Source organism: Otolemur garnettii, unplaced genomic scaffold (assembly GCF_000181295.1).
Source record: "Otolemur garnettii isolate 467f Iridium unplaced genomic scaffold, OtoGar3 scaffold00043, whole genome shotgun sequence".
NCBI classification, from domain to species: Eukaryota; Metazoa; Chordata; class Mammalia; order Primates; family Galagidae; genus Otolemur; species Otolemur garnettii.
The window spans coordinates 9,218,736-9,233,597 of NW_003852438.1; the positions used below are offsets into that span (position 1 = coordinate 9,218,736).

Here is a 14,862-nt window from a genome sequence, read left to right on the forward strand (position 1 = left end):
AAAAATAAGGAAATTGATTCTATTTTTAATTATTCTATTTTCATTATGTTTGGTTATTATTTAAACTCTTTCTACTTAATCCTACAAAATGGCATGGCTGTGATTGAGAATATGAGCAGGCTATGACTACTGGTAAGAGAAAAGCTGCACCAAGCTGATAAGCAATTAGTAGTATTCATGCAAAATGTTTCTTTTTCCTTATTTTTATCTTATTTTGAACATTCTCTCTCCTTCAGAGAAACAGAAGGGGTAAGACAACTGAGAATAGAAATCTGTTTTATCAGTGTTATTTTTATGCTTGAATACCCTTTGATGCACACATTATGATTTTTAGAGAGAAACTGGGCTAAGATATGATTTGTGAAAATCACACCAGGGTCACTGAATTTATTCTTCTTGGTTTTACAAACAACCCTGAGATGCAAATTTCCCTCTTCATTTTGTTCCTGGCCATCTATACAGTCACTTTGTTGGGCAACTTTCTTATTGTCACGGTTACCAGTGTGGATCCTATTCTTCAAACACCTATGTACTTCTTTCTCCGAAACTTATCCTTTCTTGAAGTCTGTTTCACCCTGGTTATGGTACCAAAGATGCTGGTAGACCTCGTATCCCCAAGGAAAATCATCTCTTTTTTGGGCTGTGGTACCCAGATGTACTTCTTCTTCTTCTTTGGCAGCTCTGAATGTTTCCTTCTCTCTATGATGGCCTATGATCACTTTGTGGCCATCTGTAACCCTCTGCGCTATTCAGTCATAATGAACAGATCTCTCTGCTTGTGGATGGCTGTAGGCTCGTGGATGTCTGGTGTTCCCGTGTCTATGCTACAGACAGCTTGGATGATGGCCCTTCCTTTCTGCGGATCAAACACTGTGGACCATTTTTTTTGTGATGGTCCTCCAGTGTTGAAACTAGTCACTGAGGATACAACCACATATGAAATGCAAGCACTTGCCTCCACGCTTCTGTTTATCATGTTTCCTTTTTCCCTCATTTTGGTTTCCTACACCCGCATTATTACAACAATCCTGAGGATGCCTTCTGCTTCTGGTCGCTGGAAGGCATTCTCTACTTGTTCGTCACACCTCATCGTGGTATCCCTCTTCTATGGAACAGCCAGTCTGACCTATCTCCGGCCCAAATCCAACCAGTCCCCTGAGAGCAAGAAGCTAGTGTCATTGTCCTACACTGTCATCACCCCTATGTTAAACCCCATCATCTACAGCCTAAGGAATAATGAAGTGAAAGGGGCAGTCAAGAGGACAATCACTAGAAACATCTTACAGAAGTTAGATGTGTTTTGAATCCTATCATGTCGATATTTCTAAAAGAAGTATGGCCAGTAGGATCCACTAGGAAAACCTTAAAAGGAAGAAGTGGAAGAGTGGCTCTTACTTCACCAGTGTCATTTGTGGTAGTGGATGCATCTCAGGGTATCATTCAGCTTCCTGGCAAGAAAGACATGGCATCTCCAACAGGGATGATGGAGAGACTCTTCATGAGAGAGCAGGGCAAAGTAAGGTAACTGCCACACAGGCCATACGATGCAAAATTCATATGTCTTGGCCTGGACCAGTGAGGTAAAAGGAGTATAATGGGAACGTGGAGAATGCTACAGCTACAAAAAAAAAAAAAAAAAAAAAAATCACCTAACAAGATCTTTGTTCTTTTGAGAAGGTTGTCATTGTAGGATTATTTGGTTCAACTCTCTCCAATCTATTGCCAGCTTCTCTTCTCTGCCAAACCAAATATGACACAGGGGTAAAAATGTTGATTGTTGAAGTATATCAACGCTAGCATTCTAGAGCATAGAGCAGAATGAAAAAGGGTTAAAAAAAGTTACAAAAGGTAAATGAAAATACCCCTCACAAACCACTATATATTCTGCTGCTAATATGATACAAAGTTAAATGATGTCATGCATTTTAAATGGCTTTTTGAAAAATGTATAAATGGAGGAGTTTAGTACATGCCAAGAATTCATGATGCAAATTCTTTACATGGGTTGCAAGTCTAAAGAAGATTATTTAATACATTTACCTTACTGTTAATATTTGGTGACATAGTTCTGGAATTTTTTTGGTTGTTGGCTAAATAAAAATTAACTATTTAGTAATTCCCTATTCTTAGAATTCAAACAACATAGTAAGACAAAAACGTAATAAAAATTGGAAACATGATTAGTTGAGACATTGTATTTAAACATGTGTTTGCAGCAACTCAAGAGATAAATCTTATTATATCTTTATTTTTCATAAACGACAAATTAGTATTAGAAAATGTAAGTAACTTGACAAGGAAAAAATTATTTAGAGATGGCCACAATAATTTGAACTCATACTCTTTGGAATTTGATATCGAGTATGTTAACCACATAAAAACCTCTAGTCACATTTTATCATAGTAAAGTCATCACCTACATGGGAATTTGGATTTCAAAACAATGGAAAAGAAAAATGAGAGTGAGTCAAATTTAATTTTGGGAAATATTTTGTATTTCCAGTAACATAAGCATATATTGGCTTTGGATATGCAACACGTACAATGATGTATGCTCCTCTAAGTCTTCATTAGCCAAAGCTTCCCTTAATTGTATAGCATCTTCTACAAGGAATAATCAAGCTCCACCATTCTTTGTCAATTTTCAGGAAAGGTTAAAAGCCCCTGCAAAATACTTGTGGTTACTTTCAGGCTAATTTTGACTTGCTAAAGTACATTCTGTATCTATTGTGTGTAATGTAAATTTGAGATAGAAAACAAATACTTCTTTTAATAGTCTTTTAATTTTTAAGCCTAAGTCAAATATTCTTGAATTAATGTTATTACATTTAATACAATCTAGTAAGATTCTTTTGTGAGAGTTTTCTACCTGCTGTATGTGACTCACGAGTAGGTTATGAGCTTGCAAACCTACTCATTTCTGAGTAGGTTTGTCGTGAGTTCATGTGGGTTTTCATTGTACTGTAACAGCTCAATCTATTCAGACAGGAGTGGACAGTGATCATATGGGGGCTTCTTACCCTTGTGTGTGTAACAAATTAATGCAATAAAGCAGAATAAGTAATATATGAAAAGATCTTATGAATATTTCTGATTTGCAGGAAGCATTTTCTGAGTGTTTGATATTCTCTTACAGAGTAGAGTGGATGCTATGTATTAAATAGTATCGTTTAGTTATGCAGATATTATATACTGATTGACATGTAGAATTATTTCTTTCTGTCAGTAAAAGAGGCATGAGCCTATTACACATCCTGTGTGACTTATATTGCAAGACTTTTGACATGTAATTGATAATATGATTAATTATATTTAATATATAAGTAATAATAATTTTATTAAAATTGATGTAAGCTTCAGAGATGCAAAGTCTTCATGAAAGCCATTTTTTGTTTGCTTGATTTTTTTTCAGCCTCAATTTACAAGTTGATCTTTTTCTTAAAATTTCTAAAAGCTAATTAATAGTGTCATCATTACGTCCAGAGAGAAAATTGAAAAGATTATTTGGTGAGTTATTATTACACATATGTGCCATCTAACAATTTCATGGCTAATAGTAACTCTAGAGCAGTGGTTCTCAACTTTCTTAATGCCACCACCCTTTAATACGGTTCCTGTGGGTCACGACCCACAGGTTGAGAAATGCTGCTATAGAGTATTTCCTTGGAAAAAATATTTACATCATTGTTTTTATGGTGCTATGGCTGACTTTTTGGTTGCAGTGAGAAAACATTTTGCAAAATGTCTTTCCTAAGTTTAAAATTTCATAGGCTTCCAAGTGTATGTCCCCATATTATTATTTACAAGTCATTCTGAAAATATCTCTTCTAACTCTCCTTAATATTAAGTGTCTAAAGATGTGGAAGATCAGTCAGGTTACACATTATTCAATGCAGTTGCTTTTATGGGAACTGAGGCAAGAACAAAAAGAAATCAACACTGTTCATATTTCAATGAAGTTTAAAAATTCCATCTTCATTTTATTTCAGTGTCAGTCAAGTTGAATTAGTGAATATAATCCAAATATGGTATTGCTTTACATCTACATGTTAAAATGCAATAAATAAAACTGCCCTTAGAAGTTTAAATTTGGTTAGGAGACAAAAATTAAGTAAGATAGTTAGAAAAAATAAAATTATCTAATGAAATGATAAAGCAAAATTCACCATTGCCAAAATCAATGCTTCAGAATTATAAAGGAATAAACACATATTATAAATTAATATCGACAGTGAGTGATAAAATATGGAGGGAATAAAAATTGGGTAAAATTAGTTATGGTAGGATTTTAACTGTGAAACAAACCCCACAAATGTGGTAGTCATTTATTCATTAACTTGAATTCACAAACACTCAATAGCAATACAATCATAAGAAATTATTATCAGTCATGAGTAATCATTTCTGCACAAGTTTGTTGTAAAGTCATGTGAGTTTTCATTGTGCTGTAACAGTTCAATCTATTCAGACAGTAGTGGACAGTAACCACATGGCGGCTTCTTAGCCTATGAGCTCATCATATGCCTTAGTAGAAGGCAGAGACATTTCCTGTGGAGAAGATGTGAAGATTAGATACACAGATGTCCATAAAGTTTGTGTTCAAAATCAACTATTTTCTGATTTTCTTGCAGCTAACTTGTGAGCATGTAACTTAAGCTCAGATATCAGATTGACATTTGTGAAATAATACAAGGCAATGAGGCAGTGAGGCTGCCCATGCAGCCAGGGATTCCCAGCATCCAACAGAGACAGGAGAGGCAGTGGTGTGTCCCTGTGTCCTGCTTAAGCAGGAGAGCAAGCTTAAGCTGTGCATTTATATGTTAGTTGTGCCACAACATCTAAATCTGTTTGCACACTAACTGTGGGTCATTTTTTTGGATTTTCACTCTGGTTCTGATGGTCCATTTCCCTTCTCACTTTCTGTGCTGTGCCTCCCTCAATATTTTTCTAACTTTTTTTTTTTCCTGTGTAAATCAGCAAGAGTCAGTTTCAGTTTTTTGGCAATGAAGAATTCTGATAGACACAAAACCAGACATCAGGGAATAAATAGTGTTCGTAAGTTCAGTCAAAATCATTCATATGCAGGTCTCATGGAAGATATATTCTAAGTCTATGGGAAAAATATTTATATATACACGTATTATCATCATCAAAAGTTAGACATGAGTAATCTATGAGTGTGGAGAGGGTGAAGAATTTTTAAAAGGGTCTTCAGATGAGAACATAAATATGATAATGGCATGCATTTCCTTTTTCAGACAAGTTGGATTTATTTCTCTATAAACTCATGGGCTTTTGTGGGAAAATGGCTGATAGAGAAAAAATAAGATAAATTGCTCCAACTAATTTGCAATCTTACCTTGTTCAAACCATATACGAATAAAACGTAATTGAGCATGCAGAAGAAACACTAATTTTAGTTTCCTTCTTTTATTTCTTTTATTTAAAAGTTGTTCTTATACTTTGAGTGTGCACAATGATGTTTTGAGGCACACACACACATGTACACACACGCACTACAAAATGACTGGCTCAACCTGTCTTAACATCTGCATTACCTCACGTACATTTTTTGGGTGATAAGGAAACCTAGATGTCATTTATGATTCTTTCATTCACTGTCTTATTGATCTTGATTGAGATAGAAACTATCTGAGAATCACCTTGATCATTCACAAAAGAGATGGTTATAAATTACAAGATATTAAATTTGACAAGAAGAAATAATAAGGAATGTCATATGTTGGACATAGAAACATACAGCAGAGAACATGAAGAATTTAGTTACTTTGCATTGTAATTGGTATCTCCTCTTATTCTTACACATCAAGACTGAACCTGTATATTTTTCAATAAATTTATAGACAGTGTTTATAGCCTATTTTGTTTTTCTTAATCATCTCCAATAAAATACACCTGATCTCTGTGACTATAATAAATAATGTTATTTTTACTTAGTCTATCTCAGCCTAATATTTTTGGGGCCATTTTCAAAACAAATAGCAGATATTGTACCATTTTACTCATCAATACTTCATTATTTAACCCTAACAAATAAAGAACTTAAAAACACAACTCTAATAACATTCTACACATTTTTAATTATCCAAACATTTAAAAAATGCTACTTCAAGGTTTCTTTGGTTAAAGTATTAATAATTTGAGTTCTACATATTGTACTTAAAGAAAGTATTTCATAATTTCCACTTAATCTCTAGAATATGTTCCCCAGTCTCTTTCTTTTCTATGCTGTTGGTTTGCTGAGGTAATTGATTTTATTTTAATACAAAATATGCCACATTCTGAATCACATAGTTTGGATTCTTAAGGTATAATTTAACATGTTTATCTCTTATGTTTTCTATAAAATGGCAGTTACATATGGACTGTTAATTTTTGGATAGTTTTAAAATATACAACTAACAATTTCTCCCCCAAATTTTTAGACTAAACTTTATTAATCACTTTTATTACTAGTACTTGGTATGATTTAATATACTGATTCTTTTTCTGGTTTCTGTAATAAATATGTTTTTTCTGTACAACTAGATCATGTACTTCTAAAGAAAGGGCTTATGTGATCTATTTCATTGTCATTATTTTCCTAATAAGATATACTAAATATGAGCAATAATATAAATAATTTTATACTTAACATATCTTTTTACTCTAGTAGTTTTTTTAATACTTCCAATCAATAATTAGTTACTTTTGTGTTGCAGATGTAGAATGTAAGGAACACAGCTTCAAGACGAACAGAAATATCAGATAAAGTATAAATGTGATCTCTCTTGGCAGAAATTCATTTCTTATCAAATTACTTAGTGTACACATATGATTTAATATCTACCCATATCAAATAATATATGACAAATATACTGTATGGGTTTTTTTTACACTAATACAGTATGAGATTTTCTAAAATTCTCAAGACAGAAAAGTCAATAACATTTTAACTTCAATTTTCAGCTTTTAAACATCTTTGAAAAGAAAAACTACTGAAAATTTGTATCAGGACAGAAAAATTCAGGCAAAAACAAAATCCCAAATAATTCACATTGTATAGTTTTTTAAAGTAGGCTGGGTGTGGTGGCTCATGCCTGTAATCCCAGCTCTTGGGAGGCTGAAGTGGGTGGATTGCCTGAGCTAACAGGTTTGAGACCAGCTGGAGCCAGAGAGAGGCCTCCTCTCTAAAAAATAGCCAGGTGTTGTGGCGAGCACCTGTTGCCCCAGGTATGTGGAAAGCTGAAAGAGAATTGCTTGAGCCTAAGAGTTGGAGGTTGCTGTGAGCTATGACACCACGGTACTCTACCAAGAGTGACATAGTAAGACTCTGTCATCCCTCCAAAATAATAATTGCTTTCAATTTTGTTGTTGTTGATGGAGTTTTTGGCTAGAGCTAAGCTCAAACCTGCCACCCTCAGCATATAGGGCCAGTGCCCTACTCCTTGAACCACAGGCGCTGCTCCAGTAATAAAAATTGTGTTAAGTTTATTAAGGTTTTATAAAAAACTGAATGTAAGAACTGAATATACTCCTTACATATGAAAATAATTAACAGTGTCAATAAACTGATACATTAATTTGATAAAAATAACATTTCAAATATCTATATTATAATAAGAGGAGAGCAAGAAGTCAGACTTGAGAATGCTTATAATAGAATAAAAATGTTTTATTATTTTGAAAGGAAAATAATTATTGTTAGAAGACAGTTTATGTAAAGAAGTGAAAGGACAAATATGATTTTGTATTAGATAGTGTAACAGAAAAATTTTGTCCCAATCTAGACACTTTGTAATTGTCCTTACTAATTAATTCTACATCTTAAATACAGACAGAATCTTTGTAGAAAGTCCTTAAATGCTTGCTTCACCTGCTGGTTCCTTAGAGTATAAATGAAGGGGTTCAAAAGTGGGGCAACTGAAGTATTGAGCACAGACACTCCCTTCATTAAAGATATCCTTTGCTTGGCTGAGGGCTTAATGTACATAAAAATGCAGCTGCCGTAGGACAGGGAGAGGACAATCATGTGAGAGGAACAAGTGGAAAAAGCCTTCTTCCTCTGGTTGGCAGAAGGGATTTTTAAAATTGTTAGGGCGATATGTGTGTATGATAGAATTACTAATGCCAGAGTGACCAGGAGAGTCACCAAAGCTAAGGTAAAACTCATCATTTCCAATAAATGTGTATCTGTGCAGGAGATTTGCAGTAGAGGAGCAGTGTCACAGTAAAAATGATCGATCACATTGGAAGCACAGAAATCCAGCTTTAGGCCTAAGATGAGCCCTGGAAAAATGATGAGGAAACCGGAAATCCAAGAGCTCAGAACTAACTGAACACAGATTTTGGTGCTCATGATGGTTGTATAATGCAGAGGTTTGCAGATGGCAACATAACGGTCATAGGCCATGACAGCCAGGAGATAAAATTCAGACGCACCCAAAAGGAAGGCAAAAAATAACTGAGTTGCACAACAGTTATAGGAAATGGTTTTGTCACCAGTTGCCATGCTAACAAGCAATTTAGGGATGCAGACTGTTGTGTAAGAAATTTCTAAGAAGGAAAAATTTCTAAGAAAGAAATACATGGGAGTCTTGAGATGAGAATCCAGCAGCGTGAGGGCAATGATAATCAGGTTGCCTGTGATGCTTAGCAAGTAGGTGAGAAGCAGGAAGATAAACAGCAAAATCTTCAGTTTTGGATTCTCCGTCAATCCTAGTAAGATAAACACTGTCACCGTTGTACGGTTTTCCATCGCTGCTTCTTGATCTGCTTCTGTGCTGGTTAAAATGTTGAGAAAACTTATCTAAAGGTACCCATGGTAAAAGAAAAGATAACAATGTCAAATTTTATAATTGCTATTGATTATATATACTAATGAGATACTGTTTTGAAATAATTTAAGATAATCTCTAGCAAAATCTATTATTTTGCATTCAGTGAGCATAATAAATCTTTTGTGCAAATCTGCAGGAATAAAAAAGACTATCTTATAAAAATCGTCTTTAAATTCTTCTCTGGTTAGACTTGTGGTGATGAAGTAAAGTTGAACATCCATGCAAAATAGAGTTTTTTCCTTTTGTCATTACGTAAGGGTTGAAATATCACATTGCTTACACAGTCCCGTGGACACTTGAATGCAGTTGCCTCAAGGAGCTGACTCTGAATTCAAGAGCGAAGCATCAATGTCCACGGCAACTGACAACAGAAATCTGTCTTTTGCCTTAAGATGAAAACTATAAGAAATTAGTATAATCGTGACCATGGCTCTTCAAATGTTTGGTCTTTGGCATATATACTCAGCTAATAACACTCTTTTATAATTTTTTTTATTCTAGGAGATTTAGGGGTAAAAGTTAAATACCATTACATGTGTATATCGCATAGTGGTCAAGTCTGGGTTTTAAGTGTACTGATAACCCAAATAGTGTACACTGTAGCCAATGATTCTGATTTTTTATATCTATAAGTCATTGTGTTTTCCCTATATCTATCTCTTAATTTTTTGGGTTACTTTTCACTTTCACTATCCCTATTCCAATACTAAACCATTCTGCCTAAATCATTCTGATTGTGTAGTAAAACTGACAGAAACAGAATTAACAGATTCAATGTTTCTTGTGGTCATAGTTCTGAAGATGGGGAGAGAATAATAAAGGAAAATGCAAGATAAAGTGAACAAGGGATTATAAGAAAAAAAAAAGGAAGAAGAGAAAGAAGACAAAAGAAGTAGAAGTAGAAAACAGGTAAAGAAGGTAAGGGAAGAAAATAAACAGACAACTTACCATTGAAACCAAGTGTTTCTTCAAATAACACAGTGACTTCTAATTAGGTTTTTGCTTCATGGCTGATACTGAGGCTTTGTTATAGCAGAACTACAATTTCTATCTATCTAGGAGAAAACAGAGGAGAAATTTTTGCTCTGATTATCGGTCACTGAGCAAGGGTTTAGACACATGCAAATTACCAGCTTCCCTGAAATAATATAATCAGTCAAAAGCCAAGAAAATTCAAATGGAGTTGATTACGTGGTTGGAAATGTATAAGTCTCATTATGTTAAGTACCAGGAAACTCCCTAACTATGAAGAGTTTCTCCCCATGAGGGCGAATTTTGTCTTTGATGGCTCCATGATCAATAGCAAACATTAAATAATTTTTGTAGGTCCACGGAGTATGCAACACTCAGATTATAAACCAAAGAACTAAAGAAGTATAAAACAACATCACTGACAAATACAGTTTACCAAGATGTTTAGGAGACAAGAATGCACAAATAGAACAATGTATAGTGTGTGATAAGCTTGAAGTTAAATAGGACTTATTTTTACTATGTGTTAGAGGAGACTAAGAGAGAAGAACTTCAGGGTGCTTGGGGAACTCGCGGAACATTTCTAAGAGAGGCTAGACCCTCACCTAGGCATTAAAGACAGAATAGGAAATAGAACAAAGCATACCCAGGTAGAAGAAACAGCGTGAACAAAGATGCATAAGAATTAAATCCCACTAATCGATTAAAATTTATGAGAGAATGTGAAAAGGAGGTGAATGAATAAATAATTAACCAGTTTTCTGCAGGGACTATCTAAAGCTCTAGAGATTCTAGTTTATTAATGCCAAAGTATAACATCCTCCTAATATGTAAACACCTTTGTCAGAGCTTAGGGACAATCTGAGGAAATGAATTACATTAAAGTGACTATATTTGCTTGAGTCAGAAACAGAGTCTGTCATTCCCACAGCAGAACTATATCAAATCAGACTAAATTTCCACCTTTCCACCGACTCTCTGCATATTCACTATAACAGGCTATTACAATATGTATAACAAACCTATCACTTTTATTTCTATTTCCATTAAAAACTAAAAAATGATTTCTCTTTTTATAAAAATCATGAACAATTTTTTCCATATTAGTGATATTTAATAAAATCAAATTCCAGTCCTCCATCATTAAATATAATATATAATGTGCCACAAGCCTAATAAGAATAATTTAAATAGAGAAAGAATAATTAAATTTAAAGCTATTAAAATAAATTAAATGATCTTAGATTTTTAGAGAAATTTATCTTTAATAAAATATGGATTTATAAATCAATCTGAAAAATACATTGAAACTTACAAACTGTTGTTCTTAAATTATTTAGGTGAAAGATTTTGTTCATTGATGTTCACATCTCTTTTTTTCCCTCCTTCCCTTGTGTAATTTTTAAATAGGTTTTAACCATTGTGGACATTTTGTGATTCTAGCTCATATTGGCAGTTTAAGCTATCTAAATTTCTCTTTTATTCTTCATATTCAGAAAGGTTTTCTTTTCTTTTCTTTTTATTGTTTGGGATTCATCTAGGGTACAAAGAATTAGGTTACACTGATTGCATTTGTTAGATAAAGTTCCTCCTATAAATGTGTTCTGCCCCCAAGAGGTGTGCCATATACCATGACCCCCCATCCCCCTGCCTCCTCCCCACTCCCCACTTTCTCATTCCCCTATGATCCTCAAGTATTAGATCATCTACTGCCTTCATATTAGAATAGAGTATACTAGATTTTGCTTCTCTATTCTTATGATGCTTTATTAAGAAGAATGTGTTCCACCTCCACCTAGGTTAATACCAAAGATGTAAAATCTCCATTTTTTTTAGTGGCTGAATAGTATTCCATGGTATACATATACCACAGCTTGTTAATCCTTTCCTAGGTTGGTGGGCATTTAGGCTGTTTTCAAATTTCGGCAATTGTAAATTGAGCTGCAATAAACAGACTAGTGCAAATGTCCTTATGATAAAGGATTTATTTTTCTTCTGGGTAGATCCCTAGTCATGGGATTGCAGGATGAAATAGGAGTTCTAATTTGAGTTCTTTGAGGGTTCTTCATACATTCTTCAAAAAAGGTTGCATTAGTTTGCAATCCCACCAGCAATGTAAAAGTGTTCCCTTGTCTCCACATCCACACCAGCATCTGCAGCTTTGAGTCTTTGTGATGTGGGCCATTCTCACTGAGTTTAGGTGATATGTCAGGGTAGTTTTCATTTGCATTTCTCTGATTTTTAGGGACACTGAGAATTTTGTCATATGTTTGTTAGCCATTCATTTGTCTCCTTTAGAGAAGATTGTATTCTTGTCTCTTGCCTAGTGATATATGGGATTATTTGGTCTTTTTTTGTTGATTAATTTGAGTTCTCTAAAGTTCTTAGTTATCAAGTTTTTGTCCAATTCATAATATGCAAACATCTTTTCCCATTCTTAAGGTTGTCTGTTTGCTTTGGTTGTTGTTTCTTCAGCTGTTCAGAAGCTTTTCAATTTAATTAAGTCCCATTTGTTTATTTTTGTTATTGTTGCAATTGCCACAGAAGTCTTCATAAAATCTTTCCCCAGGCCAATATCTTCAAGTATTTTTCCTATGCTTTGTTTGAGGATTTTTATTGTTTCATGCCTTAGATTTAAATTTTTATCCATCTTGAATCAATTTTTATAAGTGGCAACATGTGCATGCGGATCCAGTTTCAGTCTTTTACATGTGGTTATCCAGTTCTCCCAACACCATTTCTTGAATAGGGATTCTTTCCCCTGGTGTATGGTCTTGTTTGTTTTGTTGAAGATCAGGTGGCTATAAGAGGTTAGTTTCGTTTCATGGTTTTCCATTCAGTTCCAAATGTCAATGTCTTTATTTTTTGCCAATATCATGCTGTTTTGATCACTAGGGCCTTTCAGTATAGCTGAAAGTCTGGTAGGGTGATACCCCTGGCTTTGTTTTTATAACTAAGAATTGCCTTGGCTACATGGGATTTCTTCTGGTTCCATACAAAGTGAAAAATTATTTTTTTCCAAATCATGAAAGTATGATGATGGCATTTTAATGGGGATAGCACTGAATCTGTTAGATTGCTCTGGGTAGTAAAGACATTTTAACAATGCTGATTCTTCCCAGCCATGAGCATGGGATGTTCTTCCATTTGTTAATATCTTCTGCTATTTCTTATCTTAGGGTTTCATAATTTTCTTTGTAATGGTCCTTCACCTCTTTTGTTAGATATATTCTTAGGTATTTTTTTTAAGCTACTGTGAAGAGGATTATTTCCTTGATTAGTTTCTCATCTTGGCTATTATTGGAGTATACAAAGGCTACTGACTTGTGGACACTGATTTTATATGCTGAGACATTTCTGTATTTTTATTTTTTATCACTTCCAAGAGACTTGTGTTTGAGTCTTTGGGGTTCTTTCTATATAAGATCATATCATTGGCAAAAAGCAAGAGTTTGACTTCCTCTGCCCCCATTTGGATGCCCTTTATTTTCTTCTCTTGCCTGATTGTATTGGCAAGAACTTCCAGCACTGTGTTCAATAATAGTGGTGATAGAAGACAACCTTGTCTGGTTCCAGTTCCATGTGGAAAAGCTGTCAGTTTTACTCCATTCAGTATAATAGCTGTGGGTTGTCAGGAATGGCTTCAATCATTTTCAGAAATGTGTCACCTATGCCTATATTTTTCAGAGTTCTAATTAGAAAAGGACACTCAATTTTATCAAATGCTTTCTCTGCATTTGTTGAGAGGATCATATGGTCTTTTTTTTTTTTTTTTTTTTTGCTTCTGTTGATATGGCAAATTCTGTTTATGGACTTGGGTAGGTTAAACCAGCCTTGCATCCCTGGGATGAAACCTACTTGATCATGAAGTATGACTTTTTTGATGAGAAGATGTAGTTTACTGGCTAGGATTTTGTTTCTGTTTTTTTTTTTTATTTAACTTTTTAAATTAAATAATAAACACATAGATCATGTATACATTAATGCATTTATGGGGTACAATGTGCTGATTTCATACAGAATTAGGAACGCTTACATCAGTGCCATTACAGCTCAGTTCATAATAGCCAAGTCATGGAAGAAGCCCAAGTGCCCATAGACCCATGAATGGATTAATAAATTGTGGTATATGTATACCATAGAATACTATGCAGCCTTAAAAAAGATGGAGACTTTACTTCTTTTACGTTTACATGGATGGAACTGGAACATATCCTACTTAGTAGAGTATCTCAAGAGTGGAAGAAAAAATATCCACTGTACTCAGTACTATTAGGTAATCAATTTACAACTCACACTTTTATATGAAGAAAATAGATCAAAACTATGGCTAGGATTTTGTTGAGAATTTTTGCATCCATATTCATTAGTGAAATTGGTCCAAAATTCTCCTTTTCAGTTGGATCTTTTCCTGGTTTTAGTATCAGGGTGATGTTTGTTTTATAGAACATTTTGGCAAAGATTCCTTCCTTCTCAGTTTTATGGAATAATTTCTGCAGTATGGGTATAAGTTCTTCCCACAATGGCAGACCGCTGACTGCTGAGACCTTCTCAGTATGGCTGCCTCGCCAGCCACAAAACCTTTGGCTAGTCCACTCCAACTGGCATTTAAATCTGGTTGCTGTATACTGTTCAAGTCTGCCCACTCTTCCAAGCTTTCCACTCAATGTGCAGCTTCCCTGAACAACTGAAAACTCTGAAAAGGCTTCCTCCCATCCCAGACCTCTGTGGGGGGCCAGCCAATCCCAGCCAGTCACAATCACTTTCCTAATTCATCAGATTTCCACTGTTCCAGATCATATGCTATATACATCTCACCACCTCCTCACTGTGCTTCCTGAGCTATAACTCTGGGTAAGGTCCCCATGCCAGGTATGATTGCATTCTCTCTTTTTCCCCAGTTGTTCTAGGAGAGCTCAGCTAAATGATTCTTCTAGTTTGCCGTCTTGCTTTCCCCCTCCAGAAAGTTTTAAAGTTTATACAAACTACCAAAATTAACCAACTATTTGTCCTGTCAAGTACTTATGTTTTGTATACTTTCAGAGAATGT

General features: G+C 34.5%; 2 protein-coding genes across 2 annotated transcripts; one reads left to right on the plus strand and one right to left on the minus strand.

Moving 5' to 3' along the window:
* Positions 1-353: 353 nt before the first annotated feature.
* On the plus strand, positions 354-1,304 carry LOC100954397 (olfactory receptor 10A7). The gene has a single exon (XM_003790473.1). It carries the CDS (start codon positions 354-356, stop codon positions 1,302-1,304), a length of 951 nt encoding a protein of 316 aa, XP_003790521.1.
* A 6,506-nt stretch (positions 1,305-7,810) lies between these two features.
* Positions 7,811-8,758, minus strand: LOC100955548 (olfactory receptor 6C76-like). Its single transcript, XM_003790641.1, has one exon. It carries the CDS (start codon positions 8,756-8,758, stop codon positions 7,811-7,813), a length of 948 nt encoding a protein of 315 aa, XP_003790689.1.
* Positions 8,759-14,862: the final 6,104 nt, after the last annotated feature.